The sequence below is a fragment of the Staurois parvus genome, unplaced genomic scaffold (assembly GCF_062004578.1).
Source record: "Staurois parvus isolate SC_StPar_1 unplaced genomic scaffold, SC_StPar_1.0 ptg000259l, whole genome shotgun sequence".
Classification (NCBI taxonomy): Eukaryota; Metazoa; Chordata; class Amphibia; order Anura; family Ranidae; genus Staurois; species Staurois parvus.
Window position 1 is genome coordinate 939,512 of NW_028318055.1, and position 21,716 is coordinate 961,227.

General features: G+C 43.3%; 1 protein-coding gene across 2 annotated transcripts in view; it reads left to right on the top strand.

The window, feature by feature from the left end:
* The window catches only part of SUGCT (succinyl-CoA:glutarate-CoA transferase), a 1,130,146-nt gene that overhangs the window by 12,349 nt on the left and 1,096,081 nt on the right, over positions 1 to 21,716 (top strand). For both annotated transcript variants that reach the window (XM_089681088.1, XM_089681087.1), the window contains exons 3-4: positions 416 to 489; positions 15,548 to 15,633. In XM_089681088.1, coding sequence (XP_089537214.1) covers positions 441 to 489; positions 15,548 to 15,633 — 135 coding nt within the window. In that variant the 5' untranslated portion in view covers positions 416 to 440. The remainder of the gene's footprint in view (positions 1 to 415; positions 490 to 15,547; positions 15,634 to 21,716) is intronic.

Sequence of the window (21,716 nt, forward strand, 5' to 3'; positions counted from 1 at the left end):
CTCTGATTAAAAAGTGCTCCTTTAATTTTTTTGAGCAGTGTATTTTTTCCTGAAAATTTGCGTTTAATAAGCAGTTGAGCAAATATCATGTAACTTCGTAAATTTGCAACAATCACCTTTTTATCCTACAGGGCCTCTGCTTTCAGAAAATAAATATTGTTCTGGGGGTTTACGTAATTTTATTGCCAAAAAGTAAACATTTTACATGTTATGCAAAAAATAAAAAAAATTGTTGTGGACCCGAACTGGTTAATACGTTTTTCTAATTTATTTTTATTTGAAAATGCAGTTAAAAATCAGATATATATTATATTTATAATAATGAATAGTCATCCTTCGTGGATGTATCTTCATTTCCTAAGTATCCAGAAAAATGATTTGTTTGTAAAGTAAAAACTCACCTATATTTTTATAGGGTACTTGCTGGGCCCTTTACTACAATGATTCTTGGAGATCTTGGAGCAGAAGTCATAAAAGTTGAAAAACCAGGTAATTTGTATTTTTTTGTTTAGTATGATTGTTGCTTTTGTGAACCTATACAGTGACATACAGAGAATAAGAAAAAAAACACTGGAAAACGCTGCAACATTTGGCATTGTCTTCTGTGTGACCCCACCCCATGTGACATCATTGATGATAAAATAACAAACATCATACCTACTCTGTGCAGTGGTTTTGCACAGAGCAGCCCAGATTTTCCTCTTCCCGAGTCCCCTGCCTGTACTCCAGGCCCCTCCCTCCTGTCTAGTGCCAGCTTGCTCTGGGGGCACCCAAGCAGGTTGACTCCCAAGCCATTGTTTTGCCTGTCCATTCACACACACAGCCGTGGCTCAGCCCTGCCTCCTCTCTCTCCTCATTAGCTCACTGGCTGTGATTGACCACTGGCTGTGTCTCAGCCAATTAGGAGGGAGTGGCTGGATCGCAATGGGGCTTAGGTAAGTTCACCTATTGGTTTTAAATGAATACATAACTTACTGCGGTGCATTAGTACCTTTCTGTCTCAGTCTGCAGTTACTTTCAGTGAAGTTACAGTTTGGTAGCTGCTCCCCACTACCTTTCATTAAAGTTATTGTAAAGGTAAATTTGTTTTTGAAATAACAAAAATGTCATACTTACCTGCTCTGTTCAATTATTATGCACAAAGCAGCCCCAATCTTCCTCTTCTGGAGTCACCCACTGGCACTTCTAGCTCCTCCCACCTTCCGAGTGCCCCCTTAGCAAGCAGCTTGCTATGGGAGCACTTGTGCGGGCTTGATCCCAAGCTAGGCTCTGTGTGTCCAGTGACACACTCAGCCTGGCCCCGTCCCTTCTCCCTCCTCACAGACTGTGATTGACAGTAGCAGAAGCCAATGGCTCCCGCTGCTGCCTCCATGTCCAGTTAGAGGAGAGATGCTCCTGCTCTCAGGCACAGCGCTGGATCGAGTTTGGGCTCAGGTATGAGGGTGGCTGAGGGAGGGAATGCATTAGGGTAAATAAAATGATTGCCTTTACACCCACTTTAACTGCAAGGCTTCAGCAATGGAGTCATTGCTGTTGCCTTGCCTTTAGAAATGTTGTATATAGCTCTACAGGACAGACAGTGCACACTCCACATGTGCTTTTCTGCTTCACTGCAACAAGGATACAGGAAACTTTTATTCAGAGAAAAGACATATGCCATAGAGCAGAGCCATCTTAATAGTATCTTATTAGCATCATGTGCCCCTGGACAAAGTAATGCATACGGCCCCTACCAGCCTGCTCTAATCTACACATCTGCTCTCCAGAATTAAAGTATATATAGTTGATAGCGCTGATCCCTGTTGAGCAGGCGGATGACAGGTCTGTGTCCGCTCCGCTTTTGCAGAACAGACAGACACAGCCCGCTTTCCCCTAGGGGTGGTTAGATGTAAACAGACCACCTGTCTGTTTACCACCAATTGTCATCTGATCCAATCCGCTTGACAGATGTGAAATGCATACCCCATCTGTCTTTTTTTAGCGGATTGGATGCAGGTTGGTGTAAATGGGCACATGTACGTTTACATCCACCGCTCTATATAGTCGATGGATGGTCTGATCGGTTGGCCCATGTGCACTTTAATAATAAAAATGTGAAAAATATACAAATCACAAATAATAGCGCAAACCAAATCACACAACTAAATATAATCACCACCAAATAAGTGCATATTAATAGTGCAAACAAAAAATCAATAAATAAGGAATCTCAATATAGTCCATTCAGAAAAGTCCATATAAACATGATCCTCAGTAAATGAAGTAATGAGATCCTCCTTCATAAGCAATGTGGTATTCAGTGCTCAAAAACACCCCATCAAAATGCACCCTCACCATGTGCTAGTAATTAACCAGCATGTCAGTATATATCCAGCATTTCACCAAACAGACTTCAAAGGACGATCCTCATGTGTTGGTAATTACTCAGCATACTACTATGTATCCAGCATATCACCAAACAAACTCCAGAGAAGATCCTCTCATATCCAGATTAGCACATGTGGGTAAAGAAAATACTCGCCATAGTGCAGTATCATCCAACAAATGTATTGCCAAACAAACCCCCCTTAAAATCACACTCACAATGAGCAAATAAAAACAAGGCGTTTTGTTATATCAGAGCTCCAGTCTCTGCATCCTGTGTCTCACCAGCCAGCCCGCATTCAAGATGGTAATAGTGCGATCATGTGATCCGGACACGTGCATTAGCATGAGTAGTGACATCACAGGAAAGCCACACACTGACGCGTTTCGTCCAATGACTTCTTCCGAGGGAATGTGTGCACTTTAGCTGACAAGGCAGCAGCTGGGGGGTACGCATGCTTCAGCCATGATGCTTCGTGACTGCAGCAAGAACTATATCCCCAGTTGCATATGGCAGGCACTACTGCTCACCAAACACACCCCATTCAGATGAAATGCTCCATGCTGCATATTACCCACAATCGCATGCAGTGCACGTGGTTGTGGTGGGGTTGATGCAGCATTTAGGAGGTTAAAACAGGTGATGAGAAGGCGGCATATCACCACCTCACCGCCTGTCAAATACCTTTTTGAAAAGCAATCCGTGAATTTCTTTTCAGAGAAGTAGCCGTCTTTTGCATTCAGAGACTGAGAGCAGCAGAGGCGAGGGAAGGACATAGGAATTTATCAAGGTGGGGGGGGGGGGGTTTGGACATTGGACTCATTCACCAATTTTGCAGCCTCTCGTGTGTGTGTCTTCCCTCATTCACCAATTTTGCAGCCTCTAGTGTGTCTCTTCCACTTGACTTTGTTGCCGGCAGCACTGCACACACCTTTCTTACTTCTAGCACCATGGTGTGTGTGTCCATATCAGGGGGTGGGGCTGCAATTGCAGGCACAGCAGGGATTGGCTACAACAGAACAACTGTTCAGCACCCTGCGCTGTTCACGCTGAATCCTGTCTCTCAATATATCACTCGCAGGATTTGTGTGGGTGAGACACTGAGTGACAGGATCGGCACAGACAGCAGTTTGCTGTGCATCTGCTCCCAGCTACAGAGTCCTGGCTGGGCGACGGGTGGAGGCGGAGCTGCCGTCATTTGGCATTGATTACATGAAGAGGCTCAGGTGACAGCCCAGCTGAGCCTGAAGATGGCGGGTAGGATACCACCACCCTCAAGACCAGGGGCGGACTGACCATTTGGAAACTCGGGCACTGCCCGAGGGCCCAGGGTCAGTAGGGGGCCCCATGAGATGCCACTGGTACCTTTTTCATAGGCTTTTTTGAGTTTGGGCAAGGACACAGGGGCCCCATGATACCCTATTGCCCGGGGGCCCCATGAGTTGTCAGTCCGTCCCTGCTAAAGACCCATGCCCACTTGGCCTGAGCCCTGCTGCAAGTCCTAAGTTGTGTGTCTGCAGACAATTTCCTTCCTTGCCCCTGACCTTAGCACTGCCAGCCTGTTGCTTCCCCTTGATCATTGGAGCGATAGAGCCAGATGGGGCCCCATGAGCACCTGAGGCTCCTGGACAGTGCCCAGGGGTGCTCACTGAGTAGGACAGTCCTGTCATAGACTCAGCTACAAACTTATAAACACTGCCATCTAATAGTTGAAGAATATACAGTCATGGCCAAAAATATTGGCAGCCCTGCATTTCTGTCAGATAATGCACCACTTGTTGCAATTACAAATGTTTAGGTATTCTCATGTTTATTTCTTTTGTTTGTATTGGTAGGACACAAAAAAAGTGGAGAAACAAAAAGCCAAATCTGACACATTCCACACAATGTGGATGCTCCTGTAATCTGTAATTCTACTCACACTGTAAAAAAATAAGTCAGCAGCTACAAAAACTGTAGCTGCTGACTTTTAAAAAATACAGCCACTCACCTGTCCCACGATCCCGTGGTGTCCCCTCAGCCTGTTTCACCGGCCATCCTGTGTTCCAGGCGCCGGCATCTTGTGGGCACCCGGCTGTGACAGTTTGCAGCTTCACAGCCGGATGTCCTCTCCGCATGCGCGAGTAGCACTGCACTTCCTGAATGGCCCCGTAGTCTTCTGGGACCTGTCACGTGTCACAGAAGAGGATAGGAGGACAACTTCCGCTTCCGATTGCCTAGGCGATCACAGCGGAGGTGGGAGCGGGTACCTGTCAATTTCGGTACCCACTTAATGGGGAGCGGGAACCAGTCTTTAACTAGTTGCCGACCGCAGATAGCCGAATGACGGCTTCACTGCGGCCGGCCAGTTCTGGGTGGACGTCATATGACGTCCCCCCAGAACGCGCTCTCCTGCGCGCCCCAGGGGGTGCGCACCCGGCGATCTCCGTGATCGCTGTGTCCTACGGACACAGCTGATCACGTGATGTGGTAAAAGGCCAATCACAGCGGCCTTTTACCATGTGATCAGCGGTGTCCAATGACACGCTGATCAGAGGGAAATGCAAGTGTCGGTTCTCGGCTGCACTTTCCTCACGCTGTCAGATCGTGAGGAAAAAACTGCCAAGAACCGGCAGTTGTCACAGCGGGGATCGGCACCGATCATCAGGGCACTGATGATCGGTGCCCAGCAGTGCCACCCGCAAGTTCCGCCCACCTGTGCCCAGCAGTGCGCCCACTAGCTCCGCCCACCTGTGCCCAGCAGATCACCCACCTGTGCCCAGCAGTGCACCCACCTGTACCACTCTGCAGTGTCACACACCTGTGCCCAGAAGTGCCACCTACCTGTGCCCCGAAGTGCCACCCACCTGTGCCCACCCACCTGTGCCCACCCGTGCCACCCACCTGTGCCCACCCACCAGTGCTGCCCACCAGTGCCACCCACCAGTGCAGCCCAGCAGTGCTGCCAGTCAGTGCCACCAGTCAGTGCCCAGGGGTTGTGCCAGTCAGTGCCACCAGTCAGTGCCCAGCAGTGATGCCAGTCAGTGCCGTCTATCAGTACCCATCATCAGTGCCGCCTATCAGTGCTGCATATTAGTGCCGCCTATCCGTGCCACCTCATTAGTACTGCCTATCAGTGCCCTTTAGTGCTGCCTATCAGTGCCCATCAGTGCCGCCTATCAGTGCCCATCAGTGCTGCCTCATCAATGCACATCAGTGAAGGAGAAAAAATACCTGTTTGAAAAATTTTATAATAGAAACAAAGAAAAAAATTTTTTTTTCAAATTTTTTGCACTTTTTTTATTTATAGCACAAAAAGTAAAGTGCCCAGTGGCAATTAAATACCACCAAAAGAAAGCTCTATTTGTGAGAAAAAAATGATCAAAATTTCATATGGGTACAATGTTGCATGACCGCGCAATTGTCAATCAAAGTGCGGCAGCGCTGAAAGCTGAAAATTGGCCTGGTAAGGAAGGGGGTATAAGTGCCTGGTAGGCAAGTGGTTAAAGTGCAACTTCCCCTTTTGGGTGGAACTCCGCTTTAAACTCAGCTGTATCAATTAGAATTTGCTGACAATGTAGAAATCACACCAGCCACCAGTTAACATGGTGAAACATTGACTCAGCCTTTCTGTTATGTGTCTCTGTGTGCCACATGGAGCATGGAGGAGAGGAAGAGCAGCAAAGAGTTGTCTGAGGATTTGAGAACAAAAATTGTGGAAAAGCATTGACAGTCTCATGGTTACAAGTCCATCTCCAGAAATCTTATTGTGCCTGTGAAGCCTTTAAAGAAAAGAATACAGTGCCTACAGTCACACACGGCGGAGGTTCACTGATATTTTGCGGTTGCTTTGCTGCTTCAAGCACTGGATGTCTTGGCCGTGTACATGGCATTATGAAATCTGAAGACTGCCAAAGAATTCTGGGGTGCAATGTAGGGCCCAGTGCCAGAAAGTTGGGTTTCCATCAGAGGTCATGAGTCTTACAGCAGGCCAGTGACCCAAAGCACACAAAAAAAGCACAAAAAAATGGTTTCAGACAAAGCACTGGAGAGTACTGAACTGGCCAGCAATCAGTCCAGATCTCAATCCCATAGAGCTCCTGTGGAGAGATCTCAGACCAGCAGTTGGGAAAGGGAACCCTTCCAATCTGAGAGACCCGGAGCAGTTGGCAAAAGAAGAGTGATCCAAAATTCCAGTAGAGGTGTAAAACTCATTGATGGTTACAGGAAGCGATTGATTTCAGTTATTTTTTCCCAAGGGGTGTGCTACCAAATATTAAATTGAGGGTGCCAATAATTTTGTCCAGTCCATTTCTGGAGTTGTGTGGAATGTGTCAGATTTGGCTTTTTGTTTCTCCACTTTTGTGGTATATCAATACAAACAAAAGAAATAAACATGAAAATACCTACACATTTGTAATCGCAACAATTTTCTGGGCGAAGTGGTGCATTATCTGACAAAAATATAGGGGTGCCAGTAATTTTGACCATGACTGTATCTCTACTGAATACTGATGTATTTCTTACACAAAATACATAAACATTGTATTCCAACACTTGCATTTAAGAAAATGTAGTGGCAGTTATTCATACAAAAAGGATTTGTTGCTGTCTGTGTCCCTATTATGGATATTTACTCCAGGTACCCAGTAGGGCAGATGTACGGTAAGTCATTTTGACTCTCTGCATTTCCTCTGCGACTTCCTGACTGTGTGTTCATTTCTTGGTAACCTCCACCGTCCTTTTTTCTAGTGTCAATGCGATAAAAAGTGAAATGAAATTTCCTTAACCCCCCTGGCGGTATTCACAAGTGTAGCTTGGGGTCAAGTTTCAGCACCAGAAGCGGTAACCCCCCCGAGCTACACCCGGGATTACACTGCAGCCTTGCTCTAGGATCCCTGGATCACTTACCTTGTCCCGCGCTGTCCTTCCGCTGCATCCCCAGCCATGTGCCGTTTCTGGGTTCCGTTCCCTGCGAGCATCGGGACGTACGGGGAACGGAACCGGCGGGAGATTAAACAATGTCAAAGTTTTACATAATACACATAATACAGTGGGGATGGAAAGTTTGGGCACCCCAGCTAAAAATTTGTATTAATGTGCATAAAGAAGCCAAGGAAAGATGGAAAAATCTCCAAAAGGCATCAAATTACAGATTAGACATTCTTATAATACGTCAACAAAAGTTAGATTTTATTTCCATCATTTACACTTTCAAAATAACAGAAAACAAAAAAATGGCGTCTGCAAAAGTTTGGGCACCCTGCAGAATTTATAGCATGCACTGCCCCCTTTGCAAAGCTGAGACCTGCCAGTGTCATGGATTGTTCTCAATCATCGTCTGGGAAGACCAGGTGATGTCAATCTCAAAGGTTTTAAATGCCCCGACTCATCTGACCTTGCCCCAACAATCAGCACCATGGGTTCTTCTAAGCAGTTGTCTAGAAAACTGAAACTGAAAATAGTTGACGCTCACAAAGCTGGAGAGGGCTATAAGAAGATAGCAAAGCGTTTTCAGATGTCAATATCCTCTGTTCGGAATGTAATTAAGAAATGGCAGTCATCAGGAACAGTGGAAGTTAAAGCAAGATCTGGAAGACCAAGAAAAATATCAGACAGAACAGCTCGCCCGATTGTGAGAAAAACAATTCAAAACCCACTTTTGACGGCACGATCCCTCCAGAAAGATCTGGCAGACACTGGAGTTGTGGTCACTATTCCACTATAAAGAGATACTTGTACAAATATGGTCTTCATGGAAGAGTCATCAGAAGAAAACCTCTTCTACATCCTCACCACAAAAATCATCGTTTGAACTTTGCAAATGAATATATAGACAAGCCTGATGCATTTTGGAAACAAGTTCTGTGGACCGATGAGGTTAAAATTGAACTTTTTGGCCAGAATGAGCAAAGGTACGTTTGGAGAAGAAGGGGCACAGAATTTAATGAAAAGAACCTCTGTCCAACTGTGAAGCATGGGGTTGGATCAATCATGCTCTGGGGTTGTGTTGCAGCCAGTGGCACAGGGAACATCTCACGAGTAGAAGGAAAAATGGATTCAATAAAATTTCAGCAAATTTTGGATGGTAACTTGATGCCATCTGTGAAAAAGCTGAAGTTAAAGAGAGGATGGCTTCTACAAATGGATAATGATCCTAAACACACCTCGAAATCCACGGGGGATTACATCAAGAGGCGTACACTGAAGGTTTTGCCATGGCCTTCACAATCTCCTGACCTCAACATCATTGAAAATCTATGGATAGACCTTAAAAGAGCCGTGCGTGACAGACAGCCCAGAGATCTCAAAGAACTGGAAGACTTTTGTAAGGAAGAATGGGCAAAGATACCTCAAACAAGAATTGAAAGACTCTTGGCTGGCTACAAAAAGCGTTTACATGCTGTGATACTTGCCAAAGGGGGGCAGTACAAGATATTAACTCTGCAGGGGGCCCAAACTTTTGCAGACGCCATTTTTTTGTTTTCTGCTATTTTGAAAGTGTAAATGATGGAAATAAAATCTAACTTTTGTTGACATATTATAAGAATGTCTAATCTGTAATTTGATGCCTTTTGGAGATTTTTCCATCTTTCCTTGGCTTCTTTATGCACATTAATACAAATTTTGAGCTGGGGTGCCCAAACTTTCCATCCCCACTGTACACTAAATCTGATAGTATTCAGGGGCGGACTGACAACTCATGGGGCCCTCGGGCAATTGGGGATCATGGGGATCCTGTGTCCTTGTCCACACTCAAAACACACCCAAAAAAGCCTATAAAAGGTACCAGGGGCATTTTATGGTGCCCCCTACTGACCCCGGGCCCTCGAGCAGTGCCCGAGTGCTCGAATGGTCAGTCCGCCCCTGATAGTATTATATTACTGTTTCAAACCATTTCACATACATTTTGTCCCGAGTGCTTTGTCCGGCGCCCTGCCTGCATTTTTACTGTTCTTTCCGCCTGAAAACTTGAGAACGTCCATGGCGTCCAAAAAGCATCCCCTTAGGTCAGACGCGGTTTTAGACCGGCTAGAGAACAGCGATAGTAAATCAGAACCACTTGCAGAATTGAGTGATAATGATTGGTGGGGGAAATTCCTCATCAGACACTGAAAACGATTTTGCGACTTTGCTTAGCGATGTGCGAACTTGGCGCTCTATTTCAAATTTCAGTGTTTTTGGTTCGATTATATTATTGAAATAAATGTATTATTATATTATGATTTTTTAATATTATTTATTATATTATAATTTATGATTTCGTGTTTCAAATTTTATCCTCCCCGGGATGTTTACTAGACTCTTGTTCAGACAGATTTCAGTGAGTTATTCCTAAAACTTACAGGCCTACAATAAAAAAACTACATATTTCCATTGAAAACAATGTACCGCTTTGAGCACAGAAATACTGACATCATCATACTTCTAGGGAGGTTAATGCAACCACTAACAATAATAAAAACATTAGGAAGCTCTCACCCTTTTCCACTTTTAAAGGGGTCTATTTATATACTGCATTTTCACCCAAGATTCACACATTTCACCTATGATTCACGTTTTCCAATTAAATTCAAATAGAAAAATGTACAAATCTTGGGTGAAAGGTGCCTGAATCTTGAGTGCCAAAAAGTTTACAGTATAGAACCCAAAATGTATGTATAACTAAAACTTTTTTTTTTTTTTTCGTTCGTATAGAGAAGGGATAAAAATCCCTTTCAGGTAATTTTTTGATGTTCCCACTTGCCTCGTTTTGGATGAATTGTCCTCAACGCTTGCTGGTGAGGGCTGTAAAATTCTGGATTTTGCCTCACTTTCTGTTTAAGTGACACCAGAACAAATAGGTGAATATTTCCAAGAGGAACACAGACCACGATAAAACATAATATGGGCTCTATCACTTCCACGCCCTATCCAAAACTAAGGAACATAAAAGTTTTGCATAAATTTCAAAGTGTAGGCCAACCACTAAGCACATAGTAGAGCTGCATATTTGGGAACAATGTAACCAAACAACTGCTGATTCTGTTCAGTCAGTATTCAAATACAAGTAAAGAAAAGCATTCTTTAGCTATAGAGCTTGGTCAATACTTTAATTGGATAATAAAAAAACAGCAGGTCATTGATGATGTCTCTCTACTCCAAACATCATGCGTCATTTCTTAGATTCACAGCATGTTGCTATGAGTAAAGTCTTGTTGGATCATAGTACTTCCCTTGTCTCTGTGTGAATTCTGATAGCGGATTAAAGTAGTTTACTACAAAGCTGTTTACTGGTACTCTATGAAATATATTTAAAGAGGGCCGGAACCCTGTCTTGGGAGCTGAGCCCAGAAAGGGAGCATAGAGCACAGGAGTAGTTATGTGTTTTGCCTCCCTGAAGATGATTTTTCCCCATCATGCTTACCTTTTCCTGCACTGTCTGTCTGTGTACGGGTGGCCATCTTGGTATAGGAAGGATTTTCCTTCTCATGAGACTATCAGTCAGGGACAGCAGTTCCTTGATTTCACACCAATACAACTGAGTGTTTAGGCACAGGAAGTGCATTGCTATTTTTTCAAGACAAACATTTCTAGATATTCCTGTAATATCAAAAATGTTTACTTTTTGAGTACTGGTCCACTTTAAGTATTTTAAGAAATACAAAAATGTATTAAATTATACTTTATAAACCTTTTTTTAACTGCAGTTAGACTTCTACCCAGGGCCTTTTCTTTCAGAAAATAGGTGCAGGTATTCCCCCCTTCTGAGTTACCCTTGTCTCTGCCCCTACCATCTCTGAGCATGTTCCTGTGTTCCACCCCCTATCCCCCCCTCAGTACTGCCCCTTTTAAAAAATACAGAACAAAGTATCATTTTTGGTATTATGGAATTTGATAATGATAGCAAGAAAAGCAATAAACCAGATACCCTGCAGCCAGCAACAATAGACTCCGTGCAACAAAGTATCCACTCCGCAGCAATAGATCCACCCCCAGCAACAATAAACCCCCCACAAGCATAAATTGATCTCCCAGACACCAAAATCAATAGACCCTTCATCAGCCAGCATCAATAGACCCCTCTCTCAACAGCAGATGCCTCTAAGGGACATCCAGCCCCCCCAGCAACAATAGTTCCCCCACTAACATTAATAGACTCTCCCAGCATCAATAGACTCTCCCAGCATCAATAGACCCTCCAGCACCCCATTCCATTACATTTAGTGGTGGAGGTGCCGGCACTGCGTTCCCCAGCGTCCCTGCTGAAAAAAAGCCCTGCTTATACCAACTTAAAAGTGTCCGTATTATGAAAACCAAGTCAGATCATGATAGAAAAGCTATATGCACCTTTGTTGGTTTAACCACTTGCCCTCCTGAGGATTTACCCCCCTTAATGACCACGCCTCTTTTTGCTACTCGGCGCTGCACTAATTCAACTGATAATTGCGCGGTCATGCAATGCTTTTTATTTTTCACGCTATAAACAAAAAAAGACCACAAATTTTAAAGAAAAACGATCTTTTTTACTTTCAGCTATAAAAAATATATAGTGAACTCAAAGTTAGTTATAAATTTAGGCAAAACTGTATTCTTCTCCATGTTTTTGGTAAAAAAATCCCAATAAGTGTATATTGATTGCTTTGTGTGACAGTTATAGCGTCTACAAACTATGGGATAGATACTGCAATTTACACCATTTTTTTGCTATACAGCGCTGCGCTGGTTTAACGGACAATTGCGCGGTCATGCAATATGGTACATAAATGAAATTTATGTCCTTTTTTTTCACACAAATAGAGCTTTCTTTCAGTGGTATTTGATCGCCTCTGCGGTTTTTATTTTTTGGGCTATAAAAAAAAAAAGGCTGACAATTTTGAGAAAAAAAAACTACAGTCAGGTCCATGAATATTGGGACATCAACACAATTCTAACATTTTTGGCTCTATACACCACCACAATGGATCTGAAATGAAACTAACAAGATGTGCTTTAACTGCAGACTGTCAGCTTTAATTTGAGGGTATTTACATCCAAATCAGGTGAACGGTGTAGGAATTACAACAGTTTGCATATGTGCCTCCCACTCGTTAAGGGACCAAAAGTAATGGGACAGTTGGCTTCTCAGCTGTTCCATGGCCAGGTGTGTGTTATTCCCTCATTATCCCAATTACAATGAGCAGATAAAAGGTCCAGAGTTAATTTCAAGTGTGCTATTTGCATTTGGAATCTGTTGCTGTCAACTCTCAAGATGAGATCCAAAGAGCTGTCACTATCAGTGAAGCCATCATTAGGCTGAAAAAAAACAAAACAAACCCATCAGAGAGATAGCAAAAACATTAGGCGTGGCCAAAACAACTGTTTGGAACATTCTTAAAAAGAAGGAACGCACCGGTGAGCTCAGCAACACCAAAAGACCCGGAAGACCACGGAAAACAACTGTGCTGGATGAGCTAAGAATTCTTTCCCTGGTGAAGAAAACACCCTTCACAACAGTTGGCCAGATCAAGAACACTCTCCAGGAGGTAGGTGTATGTGTGTCAAAGTCACCAACCAAGAGAAGACTTCACCAGAGTGAATACAGAGGGTTCACCACAAGATGGAAACCATTGGTGAGCCTCAAAAACAGGAAGGCCAGACTAGAGTTTGCCAAACGACATGTAAAAAAGCCTTCACAGTTCTGGAACAACATCCTATGGAGAGATGAGACCGACATCAACTTGTACCAGAGTGATGGGAAGAGAAGAGTATGGAGAAGGAACTGCTCATGGTCCTCAGCATACCACCTCATCAGTGATCATGGTGGTGGTAGTGTCATGGCGTGGGCATGTATGGCTGCCAATGGAACTGCTTCTCCTGTATTTATTGATGATGTGACTGCTGACAGAAGCAGCCGGATGAATTGTGAAGTGTTTCGGGAATATTATCGGCTCATATTCAGCCAAATGCTTCACAACTCATTGGACGCTTCACAGTGCAGATGGACAATGACCCAAAGCAGACTGCAAAAGCAACCAAAGAGTTTTTTAAGGGAAAGAAGTGGAATGTTCTGCAATGGCCAAGTCCATCACCTGACCTGAATCCGATTGAGCATTTCACTTGCTGAAGACAAAACTGAAGGGAAAATGCCCCAAGAACAAGCAGGAACTGAAGACAGTTGCAGTAAAGGCCTGGCAGAGCATCACCAGGGATGACACCCAGCGTCTGCTGATGTCTATGCGTTCCACACTTCAGGCTGTCATTGACTGCAAAGGATTTGCAACCAAGTATTAAAAAGTGAAAGTTTGATTTATGATTATTATTCTGTCCCATTACTTTTGGTCCCTTAACAAGTGGGAGGCACATATGCAAACTGTTGTCATTCCTACACCGTTCACCTGATTTGGATGTAAATACCCTCAAATTAAAGCTGACAGTCTGCAGTTAAAGCACATCTTGTTTGTTTCATTTCAAATCCATTGTGGTGTATAGAGCCAAAAATGTTAGAATTGTGTCCATGTCCCAATATTTATGGACCTGACTGTATATTTTGGACTTTTTATAAAACATGTCCAGTAAAAAAAATGTAAAAATCAAATTTAGTCATAAATTGTGGCCAAAATGCATTCTGCGACATGTCTTTGCTAAAAAAAAACCCAATACGTGTAAATTATTTGGTTTACGTGAAAGTTATAGCGTTTATAAATGGCAGGAAAGATACTCGGATTTTTAATTTTTTTTATACTAATAATGGCGGCGATCAGTGACTTATGGCGGCGATCAGCGACTTATAGTGGAACTGCGGCGGACATTCTGACACTGGGGGGGGAACTGACTTGGGGTCACTGACATCCCCAGTGGCACCAATACAGTGATCAGTGCAAAAAAAACACACTGACACTGTACTAATGGCACTGGGGAGAATGGGGTTAACTTTTTTATTTACTAAAAGGGTTAACTGTGTGAGGGGAGTGTTTTACTAGGGGGCGGGGTGTGTACTGCACGGGGACACGCTGATCGGGAGAGATAAACTCTTCTCTCCGACACAGCATGTCAGGAGCTGACAGGGAAAAGACAGAAAGCACAGCTACTGCAGCCCTGCTCTCTGTCAGTGATTGCCTCTAATCGGCGGGACACAACCGGTAACGACCGGCTGTGACCCGGCGACTGACATCCGCAGCCGTGATCGGCGGGACAGGTATGGCGCTGGCGCGCCTCGCGCATGCCCCCTACCTGTTTTGCAAACATACGTTTTAAAACGTGGTTTTGCCCAGCCATGCCGCCCTGCCAACGTATTTCTACAGTGGCTGGGCAGCATGTGGTTAATAGGCAGCCCAATTAAATGAATATACTGCTTTCAAGCAATGCACATTACTGCATGGCATAACGCATGTGCACTAAGGCACCACAGTTGTCTGAATGAGCTCTAAATTTAGCAATAGATGGCTTAAATTTTCACAAATTTCTGCTGATTCAGATGAATTTCGAGCTGGGAAAGCCTTGCAAGCTCCACCTGGCTTGATAAAAGTCCATTTAAACATGGCTTATGAAGCTGAGTGTCAATTCAATCAGATGCAGTCACTGTTCTGCAGCGCCATTGTAATCAGACAGCCACGAGTATCACAGCTGTCTGAATACAATAGCTGGCAGTGGAGATTCCTCCATTAATGCTGTTTAGCATAGATGGAGGAATCAACTAATTTATCTCATTCAGCCTGTGGGGCTGAACAAAAAAATTATGCTTTGTATAGCCAGCCTTAGTGTAAAGCTGGCCAGTGATGGATCTTTTTTCATTTTTGTTTTTGATCAGCCACTAGGCTGGTCAAAAAAGAGAAAAGCACAAATGGACTCCCCCATCCGCACATTTGAGGTGGATAGAGGAGTCTGCCCCGCTGTCAGAATACACTGATCAACGTTTCAGAAGATTGGCTGCATGCGCTGATTGAACACAAATTTCTCAGTAATCCTGTTCAAGAGGAGTCAGTCACTAGATTGACTCCTCTTCAACAGAAGTGGCCATAGGTGGACTGAAATTTGGCTGGTCCCTGCTGAACTGTCCAAATTTCGATCCATCTATGGGCAGCATTTGTATGCATAGGGGCCCTTAACAGATGGGAGTATCAGTTGGTCTGGAAATTCCCTTCATTTATACTGTAAAATTCTTGAGTGGAAAAGCGTAAAAAAGTAAAATCAAATGCTTTTTATAAAAATGTTATTTTTTTATTTCTGTATTTTTTTCTGTAGGTTCTGGAGATGATACAAGGTCATGGGGACCTCCTTTTGTAGGAACTGAAAGCCTTTATTTTCTCAGTGTGAATAGAAATAAGAAGGTATTCATACTTTCATTTCAACTGTTTATAGTATCAGTCCTTGTTATTTTAGGCTGTATTTGGTTACTGTTTCAAGTAGTTACCACAGAAAAAGCAGTTTGATTATAAACAAATGTGGTGAAATGTGTATATATTATTACAGCGGATTTGCTGATCTAAAATGATGAAAATATGACTATACTAATACTTCATATGAATATTATACCTAAAGCATTCTGAAGTTGATGAATAAAATGTGAGAAAAGTAAAATGAAAGTTTTACTCTTAGCAACCAATAATATACCAGCTTTCATTTTCTAATGTAGGTTTGAAGTATATATAAAGTATATACACCGTGTTCCAAATTATTATGCAAATGTTTTTTTTCTCATTTCCCTCAATAATTGATGTAAATAACAGTCGGCAGAATTCTCAGGTTATCAGCTATGAAGAGGACAATTCACATTTTATTGAACAAACCTCCTAATGATAACAGGATTTTTGTTCCGGATTATTCCGCACAGGAAGTTTCCAAACACTTTCTAGGTTGTAAAGAACTGAAAATTGTCATTTGTTGTGTTTGCAGCAAATTTACTGAAATCAAAAGCTATTTCAATCAAACTTTTAACAACATTGTAACTTTGTAAACATTTGAAGCGGTCACGTTACATTGTAACATAGGAGCCCTTATCTGATAGCAGATCACAAGTCTTGCATCCATTGAACTTGTGAGTTTTTGGACAGTTTCTGCTTGAATTTGTTTGCAAGATGTCAGAATAGCCTCCCAGAGCTGCTGTTTGGATGTAAATTGCCTCCCACCCTCATAAATCTTTTGCTTGAGGATGCTCCAAAGGTTCTCCATAGGATTGAGGTCAGGGGAGGATGGAGGCCACACCATGACTTTCTCTCCTTTTATCCCCATAGCAGCCATTGATGCAGAGGTATTCTTTGCAGCATGAGATGGTGCATTGTCATGCATGAAGATGATTTTATTACGGAAAGCATAGTTCTTCCTTCTGTACCAGGGAAGAAAGTGGTCAATCATAAACTCCACATACTTTGCAGAGGTCATCTTTACACCTTCGAGGACCCTAAAAGGGCCGACTAGCTCTGTTCCCATGATTCCGGCACAAAACATGACTCCACCACTGCCTTGCTGACGTTGCAGCCTTGTTGGAACAGGGTGGCTGTCCACCAACCATCCACTACTCCATCCATCTGGACCATCCAGGGTTGCACGGCACTCATCAGTGAACAGGACTGTTTGAAAATTAGTCTTCATGTATTTTTCTGCCCAATGCAGCCGTTTCTGCTTGTGAGCATTGGTTAGTGGTGGCCGAATAGAAGGTTTCTGCACAGTTGCAGGACTCTGGAGGACTCTACACCTTGATGTCCGTGGGACTCCAGAGGCACCAGCAGCTTCAAATATCTGTTTGCTGCTATGTAATGGGATTTTAGCAGCTGCTCTCTTGATCCGATGCATGGATCTGGCAGAAATCTTCCTCAATGTGCCTTTATCTGCACCAACCCGTCTGTGCTCTGAATCCGCCACAAATCTCTTCATAGTGCGATGATCACGCTTACGTTTTCGTGAAATATCGAATGTTTTCATACCTCGTCCAAGGCATCGAACTATTCCACTCTTTTCGGCAGCAGAGAGATCCTTTTTCTTCCCCATATTGCTTGAAAATGGCGCTCTGCTAAATAATGTGGAACGCCGTCCTTTAGTAGTTTTACCTTCAATTGGGCTCACCGGCCAATCCAATTATCACAGGTGTCCGAGATTGTCTACAGTGATCAAAAGAGCCCTGACACACAATGCCATCCATCAGTTACACTGAAAAACAAAATATTTCATCTTTGTGACACTTAAATAGAATTTGCATAATAATTTGGAACAGGGTGTATGATCTTTTTGGAGGTTGATTGGTGCCTTTTGGTGTCCTAGCTGCTATAGTGACTTTTAGCGCTCACTTATTTCTTTTATGTTTGCATTTATAGTTCATTTCTATTGTAGTCATATCTACAGCACCATGTGCTAATTTAAATATTTTCTTTTTTTGATGTTCATTCAATTGTGTTCCAAACTCCTTTTCCCACTTCTCCAAAAATGGTGGAGAAGAGGGTCCTGATATTGCAGTAAGAATCTTATAAATACAGGCAGTACCTTGTTTTCTTATTATGCCTGAAATTGGCATTTGTTGGAATTGATATGGGTCTTCCACTGATCTTGGTGGCTGTGGAAGTGCTGTAACAAAATGTCTTAATTGAAAATATTGCCACTCATCTAATATAAAAATACAAATCCTTTTTATTTTTTAATTCTTGAAAAAAACATATTATCCCTTTTTCCATAATGGAAAATTATTGGTGGTGGGGGGTGGGGGGGAGGGCGAGGGTTTTTTTTCTAGTTAATTTGATTTTTTTAAATTATTTTTACACTGTCCCTTTTTTTTTTTTTTTTATCGCTTTTAATGCTATCACAGGGAATGCAAATATCCCCTATAACTTCAATGGGCATTGTCATATATTCTTTTTTGAGGAATCTGGAGTCTATCAGACTCTAGATATCTCCTCTGCCCTTACATTATCTAATCTCACCAAGATCAGTGTGATCAGATGCTTTCCCAATTTACAAATGACGCTGTTTATTTCCTGCGAAACTGAAGTGATGAAATGCTTGTAGCTTCCGATTTCGTACACTATAGAGATGATTGGCACCATTCCGGTCTCCAAACAGCTCTATGGTCATCTGGCAGAAACACTGGCTGCATTCTCAAGTTCCCCCAATAGCACGGGACTAGGAGGCCGTGGAAGGCATTGGGGGAGGGGAGCATCTTCTCCCGCTGCTTGTAAAAGCAATCCTGCAGCTAATTAGCCACTAGGATTGCTTTTACATTAAAGCCAATCACCGGCTAAAAAAAACTATACCAGGATGATGCCTGCAGCTGCAGGCATCATCCTGGTATAACCACTCAAAGTCCAGTGATATACCAGTACGTCGCTGGTCCTTGTTGGGTGTATATACTATGTTTTTTTTATGCAGCCTGTGGGCTGAATGAAAAAAAGAGAAGGAATCTCTACCAGAAAAAGTGTGTGGTATGCCCACCATTAAAATATACCATCCTGCATCCACCCACTTCTAATGGTGGGCACACATGCCAAAAATATTATAACATATATATGCCGAAGCATGGGGGCCACCCACCCACTAGCTACCCCAGGCCCCCATGCTTCAGCATATATGCTCTTTTTTTTTTAACTGCGGATGAAAAATCTCATCTAACAGCGCTGCCCACTCTGACTTATGTATGTTCTGAGAGCAAGTTCCTGTTGCTGTCAGAATAAACAGGTTGATGCTGCAGCTGAATGACATTCCTGCAAAGAAAACCGCAATGGTTAACAATAAAACAGTAACAATAAAACTGTAAAATTGTAACAGTAGAACAGTAACAACATCCAAAAAAACTATAACTATTTTTGGTTTATAAAATTTTTTATTTTTTTTGGACTTGAACTTTTTACTTTTTATTTATTTTTTAAATTTTTTTTTAAACTTTAACTTTTTAAAACAGATTGTAGGGTCTCTCAAAATGTGATAGCCAGTTTCCTGTTTACTATCGAGACCCTGTGTAATTATGTGCCCTGAACTGTGCCATGCTGTACCCTATACTAATACTCCATTAGTGTATGGTAGTGACGGAAGCAGTCCTTGAGGCAGAGACTAGGTTGGCCAGGACAAGAGAGAAAAAAAGGTGTCGCTTCTTATTCCGTATCTGCTACAAGCACAGCATCTTTGGGGTGACCTTTGGGTTGGAGTTCCAGAGAGGACATCCAGAAAATGCCTCTCATGCAGTCGGCTAACTGCATCTGGATTTGAGGATTGGGCCACAGCACCTTCTGGATACGAAAGGGCCGTGATGATCTCTTCCTGGAATTTTAGGAAGGATCCACTTCGTCCAGTTGCTTTGTAGATTAAAAAAGCGTTCTATATAGCCAATTGAAATAAATAAATAGACACCTTTTTGTACCAGTGTCAAGCTTTCTGGGAAACTAGGTACGGATTTATCATTTGGTGCACCCCTCCCATGTTAATGTTATAGTTGTGGACACAGACACAGAGGGGTTTCTCAACAACGCCAGATACCGTGTTAATTTGGACTGTCGTGTCTGCGAGAATGGAAGACAGGATGAAAACATCCCGTTTGTCCTTTCACTTCACTGCAAGCTGTTCATCGTTCTTCAAGCAGGCTTTCTCCTCCTTTCTAAGTCAGGTATTTACAAGCTGTTGGGGGAAGCCCTGGTGATTAGGTCGCAGGGTGCCACATGAGCCAATTCCAAGATTGTACAAATGTCTAAACAGTGGCATGCTTGTATACAAATTGTCCACGTATAAGTGGTACCCCTTACGGAACAAAGACGACACCAAGTCCTAAACTATCTTGCCACTGCTCCCCATGTAGTCTGGGCAGTCGGGGGGCTCTGCTTCGCTGTCTCTTCCCTCATAAACCCAAAATTTGTACGTATAGCGTGCAGCCCTCTCACAGAGCTTATACAATTTGACCCCATATCTGGCACGCTTGCTGGTAAGATGTACTGTTTGAATGCAAGGCGGCCAGTAAAGTGAATGAGGGACTCATACATACAGATGTTTTGCTGGGGCGTATACACATCTGCAAGTTTCTCAGTGAGGTGGTTTGAGGGGCCGAATTTTGCAGAGCCTGTCATGTTCAGGGTCACCCAAAGGATGACCGAGTGTGTTATCACTGAAATGCATGAAGCGCATTATCGTCTCATATCTTTGCCTGGTCATGGCAGCAGAGAACACTGGCATATGATGAATTGGGTCTGTGGACCAATATGATCGCAACTCATTCTTTTTTTATAATGCCTATGTTGAGAGTTAGGCCCAAAAAAGTTTTAAATTCAGAAACCGTAATGGGTTTCCATACGAATGGTCTAGCAAGGTTTGATTTTGGGTTTACAGTGATATATTGTTGAGCATATAAATTGCTTTGACCCACAATCAATTTGTACAAATCTTCTGTGAAAAACAGCTCCATAAAATCAAGGGTAGTAGTTAAATTTGCTGTTTCCACCTGAATTCTGGATTGGGCAGTGAATGGGGGAAGTACTGGTGCTGCAGAATCTGTGGGCTGCCAATCAGGATTTGCAAGCACGTCCAGAAGGACACTAGGGTGTCTATGGACCTGTGTGTGAATTCTTGGTGGCTGCAGGACACGTCACCAAGTGATACTGCAGGGCTGGTATAGAAAAGACCAGGATATACTAGGCCGCTGGTGCTCGCCAGTTCACCAAAAGGTTGTGCGACACTATTACTGGCACTCTGCTGCATATGAGACAAGTCACGCGATCCTAGCACTTCAGCTTCATGCGGTCGGGTACACCTGATTTTAACAGGGACCTCTTCTCTTCTGGTACGAGCTACCTGTCAGGGTGCCGCTGCTGTCTACAGGTTCGTATTCTGAGGCTGATTGTGTCAGGGAGTCTTCCCCTTCACTCTCACCTGACATGCTCAGAATTCTGTAGGCCTCTTCACTAGTGTACCTTTCGTTGGACATTTTGGACTCTATATTTACAGGTACCTAGTGCGACTCACGGGAAAAAGAGCAGCTGGCTGTCAGGGACTGCTTGAACCGCTACAAAAAAATTTACTGGCAAGTGCTAACAGAGATCAGGCTTGATTCTGTGAACACTGCGGTTTTGTGTGCAATGTATTACAGGTGACAGTGATCAGAAATTATACTGACACTGCACTTCTTGTTAGGGGTGAGGGGAAGCGCTGGGGCTAAACGCTAGTGCTGGCAGCGAAGGGAAGGACGCTATCTGACCCTGGCGCTATCTGATGTCGCTAGTGGTACTAATATAGTGATCAGTGAGAAATACTGTACACTGTCACTGTACTAATGGCAGTGGCCGGGGGGCAATCACAGGGTTAAATATGGCAATCAAGGGGTTAAAATGTCGCTATCTAATGTGTGTGGGTGCAGTGTGCTGCTTTTTCTCACTCAAATGATTCCAGGGAGAGGCGAACCAGCTAGATCCTGCGCCTGTATTTACAAATACAGGCACAGCTCTGCATC